Here is a 21,866-nt window from a genome sequence, read left to right as displayed (position 1 = left end):
TCCGTATTAACTTTTACATAAATATAAGTTAAAAGTCTAATGTATTAGTTTTAAGGTAATTTGTTACGCTACACTCGTAAGTCGTAGTGCCTGATTTAGATACTCGCGAATAATCGGCCGAATCGATCGACGAATATGTAAACGCTGCGTACGAGAACAGACGCGCAATCCTTTGATTCGCGCGGTAAAACCTACACCCCAAAGAGGACGGGTGAGCGTCGTGGCTAATGCCGAGTACACCCGAGTGAGTTATTTACATACTTGTAGTCGCACTTATTTGTCTGTACTCGTCGACTGTTTATCCTAGCATTTTTAAATATGGATTGGACATAATTATGGATTCGGAGAATTCCATTTCATATATTTTAAAATTTTCATAGTTCCGTTTATATACAACCGACAACAAAATTTCAAATCCATCCTAAAGCAAATTTTCATAGTTTCATTTGGGCCAAAGCATTTAAATTTAAAATCATTGGGCCAAAGATAATTTTTAGTTCGGACTCAAACGACAATATTGACAGCAAAAGATCTTTTATGATTGACAAAATATGCTTTAAAATATTTTTTTTATTCAACAAAATGAAAATATAAACATAATTATACACTGCAAAGTTTATTTAAAAAATATAAATGCAATTTTTAATACAAAAAGATATCGCCCGAACAGGGACTTGAACCCTGGACCCTTGGATTAAAAGTCCAATGCTCTACCGACTGAGCTATCCGGGCTGTACGTAATCATCTAAAAAGATTACTATCAAGCAGACTGTAACATTTATCTTTTTTTTCTATAAACTTGAGATATGTACCCAGTAAAAAGATAAAGGCCGCCTAATGGTCATTGGCATCTCCATTTAATAGTCTCTAAATAGTAATAAAGTGGAATTCTACCTGAGATCGCCCACGGATAAGTTGTTACGTTTAATGAAACCTGTCGATGGATAGTATTTATTGTTGAATACCCACAACTAGATAAAAAAGTAGTATTTTAATCGTTATTTGATATTTATTTTTTGTCCTCAGATATTGGATTTCCTTATGATATACTATTACTAAAAAAGTAACTCAAAATCATTACTTTCAAATTGTCCTACGACCAGGGCCGGATTTAGAGGTCTAGAGGCCTTGGGGCAACAAAGGAGTGGAGTCCCCCTGGCCCCAAATTATTTTCCGAATAAAATGAACATTTTTTTCAGTTGAGTTTTTCAATAAATATTTTATTGTGAAACGCAGGTAGATTCTTCTAGTATTCATGTTTGTACAAAGTACCGTACATAAAGGTAAAACAGCGAAAAAAAATATCAAAAGAAAAGATATTTTTTTTGTTACTAGTGTTTACTAGACGGAATTAAAAGAAAAATCCGACGTCTCTATTGTGGGGGCCCCTCTTTTGTGGAGGCCCCGGGGGTGCCGCCCCGGTTGCCCTCCCTTAAATCCGGCCCTGCCTACGACAGTCAATTTGGTTAGCGACAATGATATATCATTGCTTGGCGCTTTTATTTTTTTGTGTTCTACTGTAAAATAAGTTAAATATACACAGTCCCACCCATTTTCATTATTACAATATTATTATTTCATATTTATATTATTCATTATTTTTGTTCTCAGCTTCGTACGTCAAAGATAGGTAAATTAAACCATATTTTATTCTTACATTTTTTATTTCATAAAATTAAGTTATTTTTCTTTTCATAAATAACAATATATTTTAGGCAGTCTTATTACTTCCCAATATATTAATTAAAGTGCAATATCATTCTCGGGTTCGTAAGTAGGATCTAATGTGTTTGTTCTGATGATCTCCTTGTAAACGAGAGCTGACATCCTTGGCGTTCTCGTGCGTTGTGGGCTAGAGAAATCCACTTCGTAAAGGCCGAATCTTTCTCTGAAAATATTAATAACAAGCATATGATACTAACATGAAAACCCCACTATCCAAATGCTCTGCAAACGAAAATTTGTTACAAAGCTTTGGTCTATTTTCATTATTAATTTGATAATTTTTGGATTTACGACAAAAAAATATAAAGCAAAGGTGTAGGTAATTCTATTTGAGAACTTAGTTATTCGTATAAATTTTTCTCTGCGGCGCATACTTTCCCTGATAGAGTGTGAAAATGTTTTTTACCCATTTTTCAAGATGGCGGCCGAGAGAGAGAGAGAGACAAGTGTTAAGAGCCCACAAACTTGGATTTAGCTGTCTACTAAGGAAAGAAATGACAAACATTTTTAACTAATGCTAAAATCGAAACTAAAGCATTAGAATTCCCAAACTTACGTGTAACCTCTCATCCATTCGAAATTATCCATCAAGCTCCACGCAGTATACCCCTTGATATTGCACCCATTCTCCACAGCATCCAGAAGAGCGTTGAGATAATTCCGGTAGTACCGCACTCGATCCTCGTCTACCAAGCCTCCCGAAGTAGACCAGCCGTTCTCAGTTATGTATACCTTTGGATTGTTGTATCTTCTCTTGATGTCGATTAGCAGGTTGTAGAAGCCCCAAGGAACTTCCTTAAATATAGAAATTCGTAATATGCCAACGATAGAGATTTACTTTTGATTTATAAGAACTGAATTAAGGGCTGTTGTGATAACAACGTTCAGGCCAGACTTAGCCTGAAGGTAGCCTGCAGAAATGTATCTTAGGCTAATCTTAGGTAGGATTTCAAAAACATTTTGGGTCTTTGTGGCAGTGACCTTTTACCACCATGTTGATTTGGTTTCTGTGATGCTTCATTTAAAGATTACATGAAAATAAAACTTGTATTTACTCAGATTTAATGAGATTTACTTAAGTAAATTTACTACTTAATTACTGTCTATTTTATCTACTAAATTTACTATCTATTTTGTGCACACTATGTTTACCTACCACATAAACTTTCCGACCATAGGGGCTGCTGGAAGAAATTTCAGGTTGAAATGAGTAGTCCTCTGTCTGTACTATATCTCTTTTTAATGCCTTCTTTTTTATGTCTCTGTGTACACACATTTGTAAATAAATAAGTAAATAGATCTAACATAATTAAAATGTTGCAACTTACTTGTAACCATGTAGATTGTGCTTGCGGCCACGAGTCATCTTTGATCAAAATGGCACTCATATCATCCATATACGACGGTATAGGATACATGCCATCCACAGAAGGGTCTCGATAAGCCAGTTTAGTCGTATATGTATTGACGCCGAAGAAATCTGATGAGCCGTGGATTAGAGCAACTTCTTTAGTTGATAGCAATGGTAAGCGAGATTTCCGGTAACCTTGCTCGGCGCTTTTCAGTCCGATGTTTAGTTTCAACTCTTTGGGGTAGTCTCCATCTTTAGAGAATATCGGATGAGCGTACTGGCCCCACTAAAATACATAAAAATCACCTAATAAGACTTTAGTTTATAAAATATTAATTAAATGAAGCGGATAAGTAAGGCTTATTTATAGAAGAAATGGGATGCATACCTAAATGGGTTCGTTATTATGCAACTAAAATCGATGCAGCCTTATAAAATAAGGAAAATAGCGAACCAGCATGATAATTAGTATTTTTATACCTGTGGACATCTATGGTCAACTTCAAATAGAATAAGAAACCAATTTGTCTACTTGAAATAAATTTAAGTCTAAACAGAGAGATATACATTATTTATCTACAGCATAATATATGCCCATTCTCAAGTTCTTAGCAGACAACAGACCGAAGATATTAGCAACTCACATCAAATTGTCTAGCATCTAATGCCGCCTGGTGATCATCATATGAATCTGATACAGGATGCATCCAGGTACAGCTGATAGAAATACCGATTGATCCATTCTGAGTTTCCCTATACTTTTCGTCGTATAATTTGTAAACATTAGCATGTGCAAGAAGAACGTTCTTCGAGCATAAGTACTCCGCAACTCCAGTGTAGTTGAGCATAGGAGCTTTAGATGTGGAACCATATCCTTCGTAACAGATTTGTTTCGGCTCATTTATTGTGATCCACATCTTGACTCTGTCACCGAAATTGTCGAAGAGAACCTTTGCATAGTTTGTAAACCAATCAACTATATTCGGATTAGCCCAGCCTCCCAACTGCTGCAGCTTGTGGGGTAGATCCCAATGATAAATCGTTAGGAACGGCATTATATTATTCTTCAACATTTCGTCGATTAGTCGATTGTAGTAGTCAAGACCTGCTTGATTTATCTGATTCGAGAAACCGTTCGGTAGAATTCTTGTCCAGGAAACTGAAAATCTGTAGAAGTGTAAGCCAAGTTCTTTCATCATTTCGACGTCTCGTTTGTAAAGATGGTAAGAGTCGGCAGCGACATCTCCGGTGCTTGCGTCAATGATTGGTGAAGGTTCCATATGAGTTGCAACGTCCCATATTGATAATCCTTTACCTGAAAACAGTTACCAAATTACTTAGCGTTCAGTTGATTGGTGATTAAAATAACATTTATGCTAAGGATTTGGGTAGTTTACCGTCACACATTTTTGATACGATATAAAGTGGAAAACGTGATAGCATAATAATTAAAGTGCAGCTACATGATATCTACAAATATCGTGTACTTCATGAAGGCTTCATGAAAGCATATTTGCCATGACGCCTTACACATCTTTGTAGTCTGTTATAAATTAAAACAGCCATTATCCATTTTCTAAATAAAGTGTTATTTAGATGTAGCCTTACAGATGTTATAAGGCATAATAATTCTTACTATGATTAAGATAACCGGATAAATCTGTGGTAGTTCTGTCCTAAAAGGTCACAGAACTAGCTAAAAATAACACTAAATTCTATTAATAGAACAGATCCAGTCTGCTGGGAATAAACTAGGTAATCTTTATCTACATCTCAATCACATTGCATTCTCTGTACACCCAATCTATACGCTACATGCTACATGTATGCAAAATATGTTAATCGATTTAGCGATTAAATCACGAAAGCGGAACAAATTTCACACTTTCCTTTCTTGGACTATGTTTTCTGTTAATGTTTACCGATGATTTGGGTAAATTCTTTACTAATATATAGGTATTTTTCATAAAATTAATTACAATTCTAGCGTAAGTACGTAGAAGTCTAAAAATCTGCAGCACTTATGATACCAACACAGACATATATCGACGATGTAGTGGCAATAACCCGTATCTCATTTTTTTTTACGAAAAAGCGATTTTTGCATATTTGGACTTAAAATGATGTATCGCAGGTCGTCCTTAAGACACCAGGTCCTTAGGTTCAAAATTGAGCAAAATATAAAAGTGCGGCAATATGTTCTGTCTTTTTAAAGTAGCATTTCTTCTTATGTAAAGTAGCGTTTCTTCCTATGTAAAGTAGCGTTTTTTGAGTTACGAGTTATTGCCAATTCGTCATCGATATTTTAGTCTGTAGGTGCCTGTATACTTAGTATGAGACTTTACATTTTTACAAAAATGACTGTTTTGTATTTGTTTACGTATTTGCCCATACATTTCCAAGTAGCACCCCCAGCGGACTGTATTAGAACTGATCGGAAATGTATGGGCAAATACGTAAAGAAATACAAAACAGTCATTTTTGTAAAAACGTATACTAAGCATGCTGTTTAGGCTATAGCCTAAAGCCTGTGTATCTGAAAGCCGTGTCTAGCAGTAGAAATAAATTCATGTTCTTCTTGTAATCTTTCAAGTACGACCCAGAGCTGATATCGATGACGTTAGAATAACATACATTTATCAATAAATTATATAACTGTAAATCTAAACAAACAAGTTGATATGATCTTATCACAAACGCACCGATCTTTCGTATCAGGATTTAAGAGTTATTAGGTCTTACCATCATCATTCCAGCCTCCCTCAATCTGATAGGCGGCCGTCGAAGCACCGAATATAAAGTTATCAGGAAATTTTCTTACTCGACTCTTTTTTATTGCTAGACTTTGGCCAACTAGAAGTAGGGTACTGGAAAACATCTTTATGTTAATCAATTTGCACGGAGTGCGTTATAATCCGTGCCAGACTTCTAGTCCGCTCTGAAGTTCTTGCGAGCAGGTGTAGTCATACAATTTGCTATGGCGACGCGATTCATTTCTATACTCAGAGCGGACTAGCAGTTTTATGCGGACTATACCAAGTTTCGGAAATCCACGCAGTATTGTATACTACACGAAATGTAAATACATGTTACGTCAGTGAATGTTTGAATACTCTCGCGATTTATTTGTACTTCTATTTAATTATAACATTAAACAAATTAAGCGTTAATTAACGCACTTCTGTTAAGTCGTCGGTTGTATCCCTGTTGTTATCATTGGATAAACAGTTGGTAAACCTTGTTGGTGCGTAAAGTTGGTTTGAAAAACAGGAGATTTGGCCCGTATAGACCACTAGAATACGAGTAGCTTAGTGGTATATGCTTCAGGCTACCTTTATTTTGGGTCTTAAAAAGGATTACAGTTTTACCGACTTACACATATTACCTACTATTTTCTCTTTTTGTGCTAAGTAGAGGTTTCTAGATCGATTTCGGGTCAGGCAGATATATTATTTGGGTCTGGGTATTTGTCTAACATTAGATTGTTGTGTATTTTCAGTCTTAAGATTAGATTGTACTTACATTAGGGTATCAATTTAAGATAACCTATATATTAAAGTAGGTACTAACCTAGTATTAGACGAAAAAAAATTACATTACTTATCTGAATTAAATAGTAATACAATATTTGAAAAATTATGAAGGCGTATTATAAAATATTAGGGTTAAGATTAGGAACACTAAAAATATTAATATGTAATATTTACCAAAATATCACCAAACGTGTCATCTTAAGAACGATAAAGGAAAAACTAAAGTGTGATCGTATGTAATCATCTTAAGAATCGAACCGGGCGATTCTGTGAAAACATAACTGTAAATTTAAGCGTAATTTTAATTACTGTAATCTAAATGATCTCCAGAAAAAAATATTCAACTTGTTTATTAAAGAAAAGTTTTTGAACTGCTATGTTAAATTCATGCCTTTTTATTTTGTGTTATAGTAATTTATTAAGGCGCACGGTAGTGCACCTAGACAAGTTTTGGCGTAACGCACGCCATGTGTTTATTATACAAAAAGTTTCATTATTTATACACAGATAGATAAGTAAAAGTGGAACAAGTGGAACAAATTATATCGAAAGAATCGGGTATAATATTAGCAATTCATCTATTTCTTTATTTAACATATTAGTACATATTATTGTAGGCAGGTACTTGTGCATCTAAGAGACAAGAGTGTGTCGGTATGTAATTAATTTCCAAAAAATGAGGACTTGGTCTAATTTTAAGTCTCAGTACCTAAATAAAGCAGAACTTAGCCCTTATTTTACGTATGGGTAAAGTTACATACATTTGTAAATGCACATAATCATATGTAATAAATTTAATAGGTCTTCCCGACTATCGGAGACGTAATATCACTAATTCTAATACAATATAGTGATTGCAACTCATATTACTTAATATGAGAATAGCCCAAGACGCGACGAATGGAGACATGTTATGTTACGCGGTGCAGACATAACACGGACATTATATACAATTTTATTACTTTGTATTAAATAATTGACATGTTTTCAAATCCATCTCTGGAACAATAAATGTTAGTTATATTGTCCGATCGAAGATCCATTTCTGGCCGAAGCCGAAGGTGATGTTTTTGGCCGAAGGTGGCCGAAGCTGCAACTCGGCCGGACACCAATATTAGCACCTACTTCTAATATTATTCTAGTATTTAGCGACTCCATATGCCTAGAATATATATTGAAAATAGTTATATGTCAAGTGTTAAACATAATAATAAAGTTAATTTACTTATCATGATTCTGTTAGAATTAAAATCTTCACTTAACTATTCTGTTCTTCGGTTTTCATTCAGTTCTTAGGAATGTACACAAAATACTTGATACTTAGGTAAATAACAAGGTAGGTATATTAAAACAAAGTTACCTTCATGGAGAATTTATTTTGAAATCGATCAATCTTAATGAAACAATGTTCAAATAAATTAATACACAAAAACTTTATCCACAGAACACTATAGTAACCGAAAGATTCTATATATAATATACGTTCAGTGATAAATTTTCAAATTTTGATCTTTAGTGTCAAAGATGGTCAGATTAATTTATGCATAACAAGCACTATTCAATTTCTTGCCTAACAAATAAAAAGTGTCATTTCTTGCCTACTAGACATTGTTAAATTTTTATCTTTGATGGCCAAATAGATATATCAATTAAATAGTAATTAAATGTATTAATTAATATTTTTATAGTCCCAGTTAGCTGTTTTATCGTGAAACGCTACTTTTTTCATCTGATCTAGACGTGCTGATATTAAATCTTCTCGAATTTAACTGAAATGACGAGAAATTATATGATTCCAAATTATTAACATTAAAAAAAATACACCAAATTCTTTAAAATGTCCTTTTACTTAAAAAAATACCTTATATCCCGATGATCGTCTTTCTTCTATTTTTTTAGTTTTATGATCTAGAAATAAAATAATAAATTAAATTTATATAAATGAGAAGAAAATTATATAAAGATATTTTTTTGTTATTTTTTTTATATAAAATGGTTACTTATATTCGTAAATACTTACTTTTGCTAATTCGATTCTGGGGAGTCTTTTGCTTTTGGTTGGCCTGGTGAAAAATATAACATAAAAGTGTACAGGTAGATACTTCATTATTTTATGCATACTTTGTAAAAAATGCAAGAATAATTTATCCAAACTACTACATGTTTACAGGTAAGTGAATACCGATTTTCGGAAAAAAAAATATGTATCAAAGTACGGTCATCTGTTAGGTAGGTACTAACTACGAGTATGTGTTGTGTTCAAGAATATTATTATTATTAATGTTAATAATTATAGCTTAAAAACAAAAAATCACGCTAACATCGCACAAGGAACATCGTTAATCCTGATTCCTGACGATCCTGATGAGGAGAATGTGATAAAATCGTGTATTGTCATCAGTTTTTGATAATTGTTCAAAATTTTTAATTAATCCGACCGTTCAAAGTGGGTAAAAATCGAGTTCAAAGATTCCGTTACATTTATACAGGTCAAACTAATAAAGGCGTGGTAAAAATGTTACAAGAAAATCATACCCGAATTACAGGAAACATATGTGGCGCATAAAATCTAGGAGAGAATAATTCGTTGTAATATTTCTGTGACTGTAAAAAAGACAAAATAGTGCAAATAATATGTAATAAAGGATTTTCTATAAATTTTTATACATATACATTAATAAAAAACAAGATAATGAATTTGAAGTTATTTTTATTACCTCTAGAAGATACCGCGCAGGAGACAATATGTATGAACTATCTGCAAAAAGAAAATGCATTTATTTTTAACCTGATTAAGATACTCACGTACTTATACAAATTAAGAGAAAAATTAAAAAATAAAGTAAAAAGAGCACATTAGCATACAAAAGGGAAAAATATTTAAATGTTTTTTTTTAATTAAAAACATTTTCCAATAAAAAAATAACACTTACTGGCTGGTATAACCTGCACTCGACTTTTGAACGCGACAACTCTGCCATCTATTGAAGTCTTTACAGACTTTTTCTCTTTCCTATAATCGCCTTTATCACCCATATCTTTCTTCTCTACTATCGGACTCCACCAGTCACTCGTAATAGTGCTCACGTCACAACAATGAGCATAATCAGTAGCCGTCGATTGATTAGATTTAGTTATAACGTTTATTTTAAACTTGTTCCTCGTTTTGGCTTTAACGTTTGGCGTTTCGTCCTCATAGTCTATTGTTATCCGACTGCATACGGTTGTGCTTGTGTCTGATCTTCTACTGTCGCTTGAAGAACTAGACGATCTCTTATCGTTGTCGTTGGCTAAAATGAATAATCAGTTTTATTGACCTTCATGATCATCAATGTGAGATACAGAGGTAGATTATTTATGACATGCTCAAAGAAAACAGCTAATGGCATTGGGCTTAAAATGCAAGTAAAATAAGCTTAGCATCATACCATAGTTTCCTTTAATACACCACCAGAATCTATAATTTTCTTGGTAATTTCGTTAACTTTACCGACAAGACACGTTACCTATATTTACATCTACATCTGCATTTGGATCTTCACCTATATCTACATGTACATCTATATTTATTTTTATATCATTTCCTTATTTACAATCGATTTCTTCCAATACCTGTACATGGACACTCGTAATCGTCGTTAATTCCCACATAACTTCTATTCCTCTGAGAACTTTGTGTACCATTGTGCCTCGTTTTTACTTTCGTTTGATTCTGTTTATCTAAAGAGAGGAAAAATACTAAAACAACTTACTGTAGAATTAATAGCTAGAAATTATCATGAGACAAGTAGGGTAGAAAATTATGCAAATGATAATTCAAGACGCTGAATATTTCATTATTCTGAACATTAACATGTACTTTCCAATGACGTGATTATTATTACAGCTTTCACAAGGGGATGAAAGAATTATGATGTATTAAATTAGAGTTCAATTGACTTACCATCAGAAAATGAGAAGCTTATTTTAGGCTTTTTAGAGTGAGTTTTTTCTGGAGTGTTCAGCATAGTCTTGCTTATTATTTCACATTGACATGGACTAAAAAACGAAAAATGATTTCTAAAAAACTAAGCTAATTAATTATAGTCAACGCAAATTCTATTAATTCTCAATCTTATTGTTTCTAAAAAAGGTATTACAAATTCATAATTGTATTGGGTTCAATTTAATGATTTATTTTTGACTCACCATGATTCCGTAGTTGGTAATGCAGAAACACCTTTATTAGCTGCAAAATGCAAATAAAATTGCAAATAGTGTTAACATAATACTAAAAAATGTACATATAAGTAATTTAAATTTGAAAATAATCGAGTTAGAACAACGTAATCAATTTATAAGAGGCTTTTCCTAAAAAAATAAATAAGATATATTTAATCATCATCAACCCATTACTGTCCCACTGCTGGGCACGGGTCTCCTCTCTAAATGAGAAGGATTAGGGTAACTTAATCCGTCTCATTTAGTTCAGTAACAGTAATGTTCACAGTCCATTGCGCTGGTCAAGTGCGTATTGGTAGACTTCACATACCTTTGAGATTTTTTTTATAAATCTCTCAGGTACGCAGGTTTCCTCACGATGTTTTCCTTCACCGTTTAGGCAAGTGATAATTAATTTCTTATACGCACGTAATTATTGAAAAATCAGAGGTGAGTGCCTGGGATTTGAACTTCGGACCCCTCGGTCGAGAGGTCGAGTTTCTTACCACTAGGCTATAACTGCCGTAAGATATATTTAATACTTAAATAAAAACGATTCATAAGTACCAGCTTTATTTTCTTCACGAACGGTTATATCCGGTGTTGAAACATTTTGTTTAGTACCAGATATTGAAGTCAATAAGTTTTTTAACATAGCTATTGGATTTCGAAATCTGTAGTGAAACATATAAATTAGCAATAATATCAAATCTACAGATATATTTACAGTAAGATTATAAATTAATTATTTTATAGGGCTTGGCACTTACTGCAAATGAAGAAACTTATTAGAAATGTACCTGGAAGTTATAAAAACGTGGTATTATGAAATCGTAATGGTAAAAATAAAATTCAAAGAATTAGAACAATGAAGTAGTAGTATAGTAGTAGTAGTAGTAGTAGCAGAAAAAGTAGTAGTATAGTAATAGTCAAAGAAGTAGCAGAAGAATTGAGATAGAATGTAGAGTTACATACATTTTTACATCCTTTATACTAAAAGACTTTACGGAAGGTGATAATTGTTCAATATCACAAAATTTATTACACGATTTCGATAATATAGGAAGATGTGAATGTTCAGCCTGGAAAAGTAAAATACTTAGTTATTTTCAAGAAATAATAACTAAGTACAAAGAAAACTACTAATGATGAAATGAAAATTATTCTTAGTGAAAATATTTTAAACTAATTAAATTCCTTTTATCTCGAACGGTAATAAGATAAATAATAAAGTAATTTACTAGTAATTGTTGTCGTTAGTGCAACTAACCGGTTTAAGACTGACTTCATCATCTCTTTTAAATAGTTTCATATCCTTTATGATTTCTTCAGCTTCAGAGGAAATAGATGGCTTATTTTCCGAAAAATCTACTTTATTATTATTTATACAAGGCTCATCACAAGCACAACATACATTTTGATCATTGCATGTACAGTTGCATATACGTTCTCTACTTTGCCTATTATCTAGTCTCTGAAAAATAAGTTCTTTTAAAACATTTCGAGCCACATAAATAACCTTAATTACTATATTTGAAGCGTTTCTTACATTTATGTTTTCACATTTTCGTATCTCAGTTCTGGTATCAACACGATTGTTAGTTTTGTGTGCTGTAAATGTATTTGTTCTTCGGTTGCTGTCTTTTCCAAAATGACCTTTAATCCATTCACCTTCTTTCAGAAATGTATAAATCCTATATCTTCGTGTGATTTCAATGTCCTTTCTAGTTTTTCGATTTTTATTTCTAATGTCTTCTTTATCAGAAACATTAGTGAAATACTTTTTTCTACGTTTATAATTTGTTTTATAGTTTAGAATGGGTAGAGTTTCTTCATTTGAGTACTTATTTGTTTTAGAATTTGTTTTAAACAAAAATCTTAGTTTTATGAAGTGTTGACAAAATAATTTTCTACATCGACCGATACAAGAATTTCGACGGTCGTTTTTCGGCTTTTTGCGATGGTTTTTGTTAACATCATTTTTTAATTTTTTATTATTATTATTTACAGCTTCATATGGCAAATTAGATTTAATATTTAGTTTATTATTAGTCTCTCGTAAAGCACGACCACCTGTTACATTTTTCTTACAAGATCGTCCTTGTTTTTGATTTGCTTTAGTGCGTGTAGCCTTTCGACAAAATCTTCGAATTTTATATGACTTCTTTGGCATTTGTATTGCGTTTGAAGTATTTTTGATATCATAATTATTTAATTTCAATTTATCTGTATCTTTTATCTTGTGAAATATTTCAATCCTTGACGATTTAATATGGAGAAAAAATTCTTTCATTTTCTGACCCATCACGTTACATTTTCGTTGATAATATTCTTGTGACTTCTTGCGTTTTATTTTAAAAATTTTCGACCGTGACTTTAATTTGGTATAACCTTTTTTCTTTAATTTGGCTATTGTTTTATAACGGTTAGCGGTACTTTTATTCCTAATTATTTTTGGCTTTTTAATTGCACTACTTTTCTTGTGCCTTTTAATACTTTTGCTATTCATCTCTAGAGTATTTTTAAAACTACCATAATTAATCTTATCATTTTCAGTTGAATTAGATTTGTATTCTGCACCCTTATGGTCACTATTTTTTAATAAATTTGGTATCGTATTTCTCAACAACAATTTCTCATTGCATAGGTAGTTTTGATATACGTAACCAACAGTTATATTACTTTTCGGAACTGCAAAATTAGTTAAATCTAGTGTTTGTTTATCGAAAGTGAAATGTTTATTGTAAATATCATCTTCAAACTCGTCTTCAGAAGTATCCAAAAGCGGTTCTTTATCATGATTATCATTTCTTTTGGTTGAAGAATAAAATCTTGGTAATCTCTTATTGAATTGTTTCACTTTTCCAAGAAGACGATCCTTTTCGTGGCCGTCGTCATTATTTTTAGATTTGAACTGAAAAATATCGTAGGATTATAAATAGCTCTCTTAAATATCCTTAAAGCATTTGTACTAGTTTTGCTAACGAACGAAAACTATGAAATACTTATTTATTCTACTTATTTATTCTAGAAATAAATTGAGCTGAGAATAATCGGAGTTATAAATTACTCACATAAGTCTTAGGTTTAGCCTGTAGATTCGTTTTATCACAATTGGATGAACTACTATCCTCGGAATCCTCTGATGATCGTCTGTAGAAATGTATGAATATTAGAATTTATAAAGCAGCAAGCTGATGAAATACTCAAAATTATGTAGTAGCTCTTGGCCAAAGTCACTTACTCGTATTTCTCCAAACTAATATCACTGAAGTCTCCGTAGTCCACGGGAGTTAAGCAAATGGTGCAAAGTCGACCAATATCAGAATAGCAACTGACACAAAACTTGCCAGGACAATCTTGTGTTTCACATCTATTACAAGGATATTATTACAATAACGTAAGTATTTAAAATATTTTCACAATCATGGGGTAATCCATGGAATAATAAAATTATAGGTGGTAGACCAGTTCCTGGTTCCACTCTGGAGAAATCATCCACATCTATTTCTAATAACAGCCGGTTTCAGCGATACTGTGTTCTGATTTCAAGTGTGTGTTTATCACACACTTTTGCGAGGAATCCTCTTTTAGTCATCAGTATCTTAGCTTATCTAGGGTTGATTATAGATGTCTAAGGCAAACAGTGATTACATACCATCAAGTAGATTAGTAGACTGTTAGTATGTTTATAGCACTTGAATAGGTTTACCTTATTAGCTCTGTACTAGGATTGTTTTTCACTTCTTTTGCATTGCATAACAAGCATTTTGGTTTACTGGGTGAGAGACCTAGAATGTATCTAAGCCAACGACAACTGAAATCAATAATCAAATTGAAATTTAGTCAATTAGTTAACTTTATTTGATCCACAAAAAAACTTCGTAAATTTGCAACCTTTGAATTGGTAAAACTATTACTTTCAATGGAAAAATCAAATTTGTGTCAAATTTTATGATTATATGTGGCCATTTCCAGGTATGGTATGGTATATATGGTAATGGTATTAGTCCTTGATATAAGGGTTAAGCTAGTGTAAGTAATGTAAGTACTTTATGCACTATGTAAAGATCATGATAAAATAGTTTCACTTACGGTATGTGAGAACTGAGCCAATATCGAAATGTAAGTTTTTCTTCGGGTAAGTATTTATATTCTTTATGAAGTTTCCTCCTTGCGAATTTCATGAAACTACCTGTAAAACAAAGTTCAAGTAAATACTCGTATATCTCTTTGCCGACACACTAAATTACATCGTTAACATTTTGAATAAAAAATTCAAAATTAATTCGAATTACCAAACGGCAAACCTACTAACAATTTTTGTCCGCGCTCTGGAACTCCAGATTGTCTTATCTTGCAAATCTACAGAAATCTACCAAACTATTCCAATACCTCTGGTCCTGAGGATATGGTTGTAGAGCCATATAGCCCGCGCAGTCGCTCTCTCCGGTCGATAGTGCCCCATGATCAGATGACGTAACCGGAGACCATACGGCTCGAATAGTGCGAAGAACCAGAGGAGAAATATTAAGATACCTTTGAGTTTTCAAGAAAAAGAGATTAATATACCATCTGATTTCTTTATGTCTGTTCGTTTGTCAACGTAAACTTCGTTTCGTCCAAAAGCAAAATTTACCAGTGAACTATTCGATTAAAAACAATTAGCATATTATTTTGATTTTACTATTTAGGTACAGATTAGGTTTTGGCTGTCAAATAACTAGTAACGTCTATTGTTCTTCGATCCTTTGCAAAACAAACATCAGTTAACCGGAAAAGAGAATCCCAAAACTTCGAGTGAAGTTGCGGATTTTTAGTTCACAAGAAATATATAAGACTCTAAATTACTTAATAAAATAATATTATCTTGGAATCTTAACTGGAAACTAGACTAAGACTAATATATCCATTATTTACCAATATGCGTGTATCGTTTCAGGTCAGGCGGATATGGATCAGGAAGACAAGATAATGATGACGTTGGTTCTGATAGAGGAATCGTGAAAGCTCTAAATATAGATCGTAGCATCTCTGCTATTAGACCTGTACCGGTTATAAGTACACCTGCGTCCTTTGGACCAGCTAAAAATCAAGGGATTAAAATATAAAAAAACTATAAGAAGTAAAAAGTAATTTGTGGTTACAGTTCAAAATAAGGACTTGACATCGTGTCAAGGGTGGAGCTTGGACATCGTTTCAAGGGTGAAGCTGATCATCTAATGTATATCTCAGAAAATATCATGTATATTCCAGTAAGTATATTTGAGCACTGTTCATATTTTTGCTTGAAATTTAACGAGATGAATTGGTCTCGTTAAATTTCAAGTAATTTGAATTGAGGATGTAAGCAATCCGTGGTGAATATGTTACATGTAGGCAATGTCAGAAGCTTTAGACAGAACTATCATGTAGATCAGAAGGGAGTGAAGAAATCAATAAAATTGTAATCGCTACCAAAGATTCTTACGTGGCAAATTGGTCTGACGTTTCCCGTGGTAACGTATCGTCATCAGAACCCAGTATAAGCTGTAGTCAGCTATCATGTGTATCATTAGCTTGAAGGTCGTGATCGTCATGAACACCACAGACCGCGTGAGGTGAACTTTTTCCGACGCTACCAATCTTAAAGATGTGGTCTGGAAAAAAATGTATGCATATATTTCTATATTTATGAAAAGGCGTTAAAAATTTTTATTCCTTCTCATCTTATCTGTCTGAATTCAGAATAATTTTGTCTTGAATTTCATTAACTACTTGGTCGATTTTGTATTCGGTCGACGTCATGTCGAGATAATTAAATAAATACAGCCGAATATACAGCGTTTCCCATAATTTTAATTCATTCGAACAAAGCTAAGTAGCGCTAAATTTAGTTACTGTGGAGTATCTATACGTTTTTTTAACATCTTAATAAAACTTTGAATGTTTATAGGAAAATATTCCAATTTTCGATTAGGTAGACATATAAAATAACAATTTCTGATTATAATTCCACATCTGATGCAGGGAATTTTTGTATAAGTTATGTTTTGAAATGATTATTTAGTTCTCGATCTAGATGTGTCTATATTGTTAGTGTACCATTATTACTTACAGTTACATATTTCGCTCGCTCTCTCCTATTCAATGGTAGCACAGTATCTCTACCTTCCTGTAATCTTTGCAAGTCTAGATCACGTAGTTCTTTAGTGACGTATCTATTATCAAACCGAGAACGTGTTTCGTACATGTGTTGATAGTATTTAGCTCTGCAAGAAAATATTTTTAAGTATATTATACTTTGAACGCTAATTTGTGTGTCGCTATTAACATACCCATTTTCATAGAATTATAAAATTATACCGATGGTTATAAAGATACTTCCTGCGTAACATATCTAAGGATACTTTGAGTAATAAATAAATTAAAAAACTATTGCGCGTTGGACGCGTTGGACTGCTCCATGAGGTGAAGTTACGTATCACTACATACCTACGTATCACTTGAATATTAAATGAGTTGCAGCTAAAAGAGTACGAGAAACGAAACAGGAAAAAATAAGCAACGTAATGTGTCAAACTAAAGTAATTGTGCCATAAGCAGTAAAATAAAACATTGAAAAGAATTGGCAACAACTTTATGTGACTTACAAAGAAATCGTTGATTTGACAAGAGACTAGATGTTGACTATGATATAAGGTTTGTGGAGAGAAAGAGCAACTTACCGGAATATTATTAGCAGGAGAAACAAACTAGTAACGCATGAGCTCCAAGATAACCAAGTGAGGAGCGGATCAGCTCGATTCCTGATCTCAGTGACGATACCGGCGGTCACTTGGCCAGGAGACCGACTGGTGTTGGTCGTGAAGGTGTACGAATGGTGCATGTGGAGTTTGATGAAGAACATCGCTTTGACACGGTTGGTGAATGTTCTTAACCCTGGAAAGATTGTAGTTTGTGGTATAATTGTATTCTTCATGGCTTAGACAATGTTTTAGGCTGTATTAGCAATGTGATTTAAGATTGTAATAAAGCACATACACTAAGATGGTTAGCAAGAATTGAATTGTGAATTTTGGTATCAGTTGGTAGTGTTCAAAGGCTGCAGTATGATATGTATGATAAATATTGGCGGAAAATATAGAGAACGAGAAAGAGAACAAATTATGACCTAAAAAAATATATAAAGATTAGAAAAGCAAATTTAACATAGACTACACTGTTAAGAAAACATCTGTGACCGGTCACAGATAAAATTATTATTCTATACAAGGCTGGTGTTTGCTAAATAGGAAGTATCAAATAATAATTTGATTGTAAGCCCAAGTGGACTTTAAACCAATTTTCTGCACCTACGAAGGGTTTGAATCAATCACTATTTAAAGACGTACTTCTCTTTATAGTCGCTGCTATAGAACCTTCAGCGAATTCAGCAACCTTACACACTTTGCCATTCGAGTGTACAGCAGAGCAAACAGCTTTTACAATGTAGCTGGCATTAGGTCGAAGCTGTGTTTGTCGTTTACGTCTATCCGCCCTCTTTTCTTTGTATTTGTTTCTTGAATTCATTAAAACTTTTGTGCAATGCTCGTACGGAGTTCCAAATTTGTTGTTACATTGTTCGACGACTGAGTGCAGCCAGGAGTAAGAAGATTGCAAAACGTCCACTAGAAAAAAGTATTTGTAAGTATATTTATTTTTTATTTTATGCAAGGGATTATTTTAATGATATGACACTAGTTTGAAAAGGCAGAATTCCTTACCGGAGACGTTCTCTAGTTCTTACAGTTAGAGTCTAGATATGACTTGATCTCATTTCTGGTTGATTACGCAGGTGGATTGTATCCTCGTTTGATACATCAAGTACGTAAAAAAAAATGGCCAAATGCGAATCGAAATCTCACACGAATGATTCCGTACCTCCAAATTTTCATTTGCCTTTTTTATTTTTAGTATTCGTTATCATGGCAGTCATGGAAATGAATACATTGTAAAAATTTTAACTATCTATCTACTACGGTTCCGGAGTTAGAGCCATGTGGCAGACGTACAGACAGCGGAACCGTAGTACCTAATAGGGTTCCGTATTTATCCTTTGGCACGGAACCTTAAAACACATTTAATCTATTTGCTTATATTCTACGGCCTTGGCTTTTATGCTTTTTTCAGCAAACAAATCGCCGTTCTCAAGGAGACTTGCAACTCAATTTTTTACAACACCGCTTTATTAAATGCAAAGTTCAATTTAACATACCAATAGCGTACCCAAGTCGATTTATTTTCGCCAGTATGCCGTCCACTTTATGGGCAATTCCGTTGAGCCTCGCGATCATTATTTTTATCGTGTCCCTCATCGAATTGAAAGGTTTATTCGCGGAATCCGTTATTTGTTTTACGTCCGTTTTTATTTGCTCCTGTAATACATTAATTGTACTTGAGTAATTAAGAATTTTAGTGTCTAACTATTTATTATTGGTAAATTACATGCTTAGGTGCGTTGGATTTCTATAGGAATAGAAAAAGAAAAGATCGTTTGTGTGGTATGGTAACACTTTACTTTTTACGAGGCTCCAACTAAGTTCTCAGGAGTAGCAATGTCTGTGGCCGACCTCAGGTAAGAGGCATACCTGAGGCATAGTATAAGTATCTATATTTGAGGTTGATTACTGATAACCATGGGCTGCAGTAATCACTTACCGTCAGATGGACGGTATGCCCGTTTGCTACTTAAATATTATAAACAATAGTACCTAGTTTATTAAGATTTTCTAACTTTGTTACTTTGTACCTCTGAATCAGACTAACCCGCCTCGAAAAAAACCTGACTACGGCCCATAGATTAGTACTACGGCCATAGTAAATTAATTACTGGCCAAATTTATGGGCAACAGGTATAAGTTGCCTTAAAATAAGCCGTTCATGAGCCCCATACGTTTACTTATATGAATTTTACTTGTAGGTAGGTATACAACGAATTCCTACTCAAGGTTCGAACGCATTTGACTGCAATGCACAAAGAATTGCGACGTTAGTATCCTGTAAAAAAGATTTGCCGCAATGACTCATGCCAGTCATGCCTATTTGTATCAATTGTGTTAATATGAAATCGTCTGTTTGAACTTGAATTATCTTTAACTTTTATGATTTAAAAAGGAAATAAATTATTGAAATGTTATACAGTTTTTTTTCGACTGCAGAGAGTAATGTCTTTCGAGTGCTTATAGATAAGATAAGTACATATGTCTCTCTTTGGCACGCCCTGCAGACCAAACGGCTTAACAGATATTAACATAATTCATTGAATACCTATACTACTTAGTTTGTTTTTCCATGGACGTCTTAGACAACTACATTTTGATTCATAGCTTCATTTTGTGCCCACGGTAATCTTTTTGTGCCCACGTACTATACGTTAAAAACAAATCGAAATATCGTCAGGCTTGGCTAGTATTACAATACCAAGTTACACTTAACACACGTACCTGAGTGCAAGCCATGGATTCTGTCAGAACTTCGGAGTTCTTTAACGTGTTGGTAGCTGGGCCAGTTAGGATGAGGACCAGAGCGTAGCAGGTGAGTGTGTACCGACCAACGCGGGAGAACAGTTGTGGGATTAGAAGGAATACTAGGCATCTGGAATAGATATTTTTGATGTGGTGCTTTCTGTATAAGACTACATAACGTTTTAGATTTTTTTGTAAATTGGTAAATTAAATTATCCAATAATAATGACTGCAAACCAACTGACAAAAACTAAATCTTAGCACCTAAGGAGAGATGCAGTATCTAGTTAGAGGTCTCTTGATGACTATTAGATTGGTAGAGTACTTAAGTAGTCATAAAACCACATACAAAATATAATAAAGTTCTGCTATGGTATTTAACCTCTTTCTCCATAATCATTATTAATATTGCTCGTTTATTAAGTTCATTAGGTGTGCCGTTTTTATACATTTATACCTCCAAAGAATTCCTATAAATTTCCACCGCAATGCGTGCTAGGATTTACAGCAGTACCTACTTAGCAATCATGTTATAAAAGGTTGCCATAATACTTTAACAACTACTAATTCAAAACTGTAAAATGCTTGCATATAAAATGCATAGGTACCTAATTCTGTAACTGAAAGCCAGTCCAAACGTAAGTAGAACACCGATAATGGAGCTCATAATCGTTGCGTGTATCAGCGATATCGATAACTGGAACACGAAAAACACGAAGCAAAGGTACGTTAGAACAATGCCACCGAAAAATCCAATAACGCTTTTCAGAACAAATTCTGGAAATGTCTGGTCTGTTTTTAAATAAATGAACAAGTTAGAGGTCGCTGACCCCTTTGGACACCATTTGCTGAAGCGTTCGAATACGCGCCTTTTCGCATCATGGCCGTACCGCCGCCATCTTTGAGAAAGATTTCTTGGCGGGAGTTCGATATCCGATTTCGTCGTCGATTCCAATTCGTTTGTATTGTCTTTGTCGAGCTGCTCTTCGCATAACTTCGTCCATAATGTAGAAGTGTAATTACTCATATTCAGGGTATATTGGATAAACGTATTGCTATTGAGAAGTTATCCATTATTCTCATCCGTTATCACTTAAGTACTTTTTCAAAAGGACTAAAAAATTGGCAACCAAAATCTTCAGCGTAAAATTCAGTCTCACTTTTACTTTGACATACCGTTTCAGTTTTTATTGTTTTTTCAGCAGAATAAATTGCCATGACGTTGTTCATTTTTGAGAGGTTTTATTAGTTAATGCTTAGAAGCCAAGAAGCAAAAGAAACTGTAAATTTATGTATTCATGGTCCTAAATTTGTTAGAAACATAGTACATATTAGTAAAGTCAGAAAGTGTAGGTAGGTACATAGTTACTTAATTAAGAATTCAATAGTGTACTTTTGTCCCAACATACATTTAAATAGACATATAAAATCGCTGTAAATTCCAGATATATGTATAAATGAAATAAGTATAATAAAGCAAATACTACAATTTTACTACGTTCGAGTATATTATCATAATACAATAAATAATGTAATTTATAAATAATATATCTACATTACATATATTTAAAG

General features: G+C 33.3%; 3 protein-coding genes and 1 non-coding gene across 6 annotated transcripts; all 4 read right to left on the bottom strand.

Moving 5' to 3' along the window:
• Positions 1-659: 659 nt before the first annotated feature.
• On the bottom strand, positions 660-732 carry TRNAK-UUU (transfer RNA lysine (anticodon UUU)). Its single transcript has one exon. It is a non-coding gene; the product is annotated as a tRNA-Lys (tRNA).
• Positions 733-1,683: 951 nt separating this feature from the next.
• On the bottom strand, positions 1,684-6,879 carry LOC140747107 (myrosinase 1). Of its 3 annotated transcripts, XM_073079364.1 has the most exons (6): positions 6,784-6,879; positions 5,819-5,943; positions 3,721-4,391; positions 3,054-3,362; positions 2,282-2,520; positions 1,684-1,888 (listed from the first exon to the last, which is right to left on the bottom strand). In XM_073079364.1, the coding sequence occupies exons 1-6, from the start codon at positions 6,804-6,806 to the stop codon at positions 1,744-1,746; spliced, it is 1,512 nt and encodes a 503-aa protein (XP_072935465.1). In that variant the 5' UTR covers positions 6,807-6,879; the 3' UTR covers positions 1,684-1,743. The 3 variants fall into 3 exon arrangements, with proteins under 3 accessions (XP_072935465.1, XP_072935479.1, XP_072935471.1); XM_073079378.1 differs by lacking the exons at positions 5,819-5,943; positions 6,784-6,879 and adding an exon at positions 4,713-4,752; XM_073079370.1 differs by lacking the exons at positions 5,819-5,943; positions 6,784-6,879 and adding an exon at positions 4,474-4,624.
• Positions 6,880-7,969: 1,090 nt separating this feature from the next.
• On the bottom strand, positions 7,970-9,936 carry LOC140747136 (uncharacterized). Its single transcript, XM_073079402.1, has 6 exons — positions 9,543-9,936; positions 9,327-9,367; positions 9,145-9,213; positions 8,630-8,672; positions 8,471-8,517; positions 7,970-8,378 (listed from the first exon to the last, which is right to left on the bottom strand). The coding sequence occupies exons 1-6, from the start codon at positions 9,643-9,645 to the stop codon at positions 8,313-8,315; spliced, it is 369 nt and encodes a 122-aa protein (XP_072935503.1). The 5' UTR covers positions 9,646-9,936; the 3' UTR covers positions 7,970-8,312.
• A 262-nt stretch (positions 9,937-10,198) lies between these two features.
• LOC140744704 (uncharacterized) lies at positions 10,199-21,477 on the bottom strand. Its single transcript, XM_073076337.1, has 20 exons — positions 20,903-21,477; positions 20,274-20,424; positions 19,046-19,205; positions 17,517-17,730; positions 16,907-17,060; positions 16,280-16,448; positions 15,730-15,894; positions 15,205-15,348; positions 14,905-15,004; positions 14,522-14,626; positions 14,054-14,182; positions 13,884-13,962; positions 12,359-13,723; positions 12,080-12,283; positions 11,785-11,891; positions 11,580-11,609; positions 11,377-11,483; positions 10,798-10,837; positions 10,553-10,647; positions 10,199-10,329 (listed from the first exon to the last, which is right to left on the bottom strand). The coding sequence occupies exons 1-20, from the start codon at positions 21,319-21,321 to the stop codon at positions 10,199-10,201; spliced, it is 4,068 nt and encodes a 1,355-aa protein (XP_072932438.1). The 5' UTR covers positions 21,322-21,477.
• Positions 21,478-21,866: the final 389 nt, after the last annotated feature.

This window comes from Epargyreus clarus, unplaced genomic scaffold, assembly GCF_041222505.1.
Source record: "Epargyreus clarus isolate Ecla_fem2 unplaced genomic scaffold, WU_Ecla_fem_2.2 ptg000002l, whole genome shotgun sequence".
NCBI lineage: Eukaryota > Metazoa > Arthropoda > Insecta > Lepidoptera > Hesperiidae > Epargyreus > Epargyreus clarus.
This window is presented reverse-complemented; position numbering and strand designations above follow the sequence as displayed.

What these genes read in the sequence shown, in the direction of transcription:
- LOC140747136 (XM_073079402.1), bottom strand. Translation starts at nt 9,645, where the DNA reads ATGGGTGATAAAGGCGATTATAGGAAAGAGAAAAAGTCTGTAAAGACT. An exon ending in CTGCGCGGTATCTTCTAGAG is followed by an intron (nt 9,214 to 9,326) that starts GTAATAAAAATA and finishes TCTTTTTTACAG; the next exon opens with TCACAGAAATATTACAACGA. An exon ending in ATATGTTTCCTGTAATTCGG is followed by an intron (nt 8,673 to 9,144) that starts GTATGATTTTCT and finishes ATTTTTCACCAG; the next exon opens with GCCAACCAAAAGCAAAAGAC.
- LOC140744704 (XM_073076337.1), bottom strand. Translation starts at nt 21,321, where the DNA reads ATGAGTAATTACACTTCTACATTATGGACGAAGTTATGCGAAGAGCAG. An exon ending in TCGACTTGGGTACGCTATTG is followed by an intron (nt 17,731 to 19,045) that starts GTATGTTAAATT and finishes CAATCTTTCCAG; the next exon opens with GGTTAAGAACATTCACCAAC. An exon ending in GAAAATGTGAAAACATAAAT is followed by an intron (nt 12,284 to 12,358) that starts GTAAGAAACGCT and finishes CTTATTTTTCAG; the next exon opens with AGACTAGATAATAGGCAAAG.
- LOC140747107 (XM_073079364.1), bottom strand. Translation starts at nt 6,806, where the DNA reads ATGACACGTTTGGTGATATTTTG. An exon ending in ACACGTTTGGTGATATTTTG is followed by an intron (nt 5,944 to 6,783) that starts GTAAATATTACA and finishes GATGTTTTCCAG; the next exon opens with TACCCTACTTCTAGTTGGCC. An exon ending in GGGAGGCTGGAATGATGATG is followed by an intron (nt 4,392 to 5,818) that starts GTAAGACCTAAT and finishes AACTGTTTTCAG; the next exon opens with GTAAAGGATTATCAATATGG.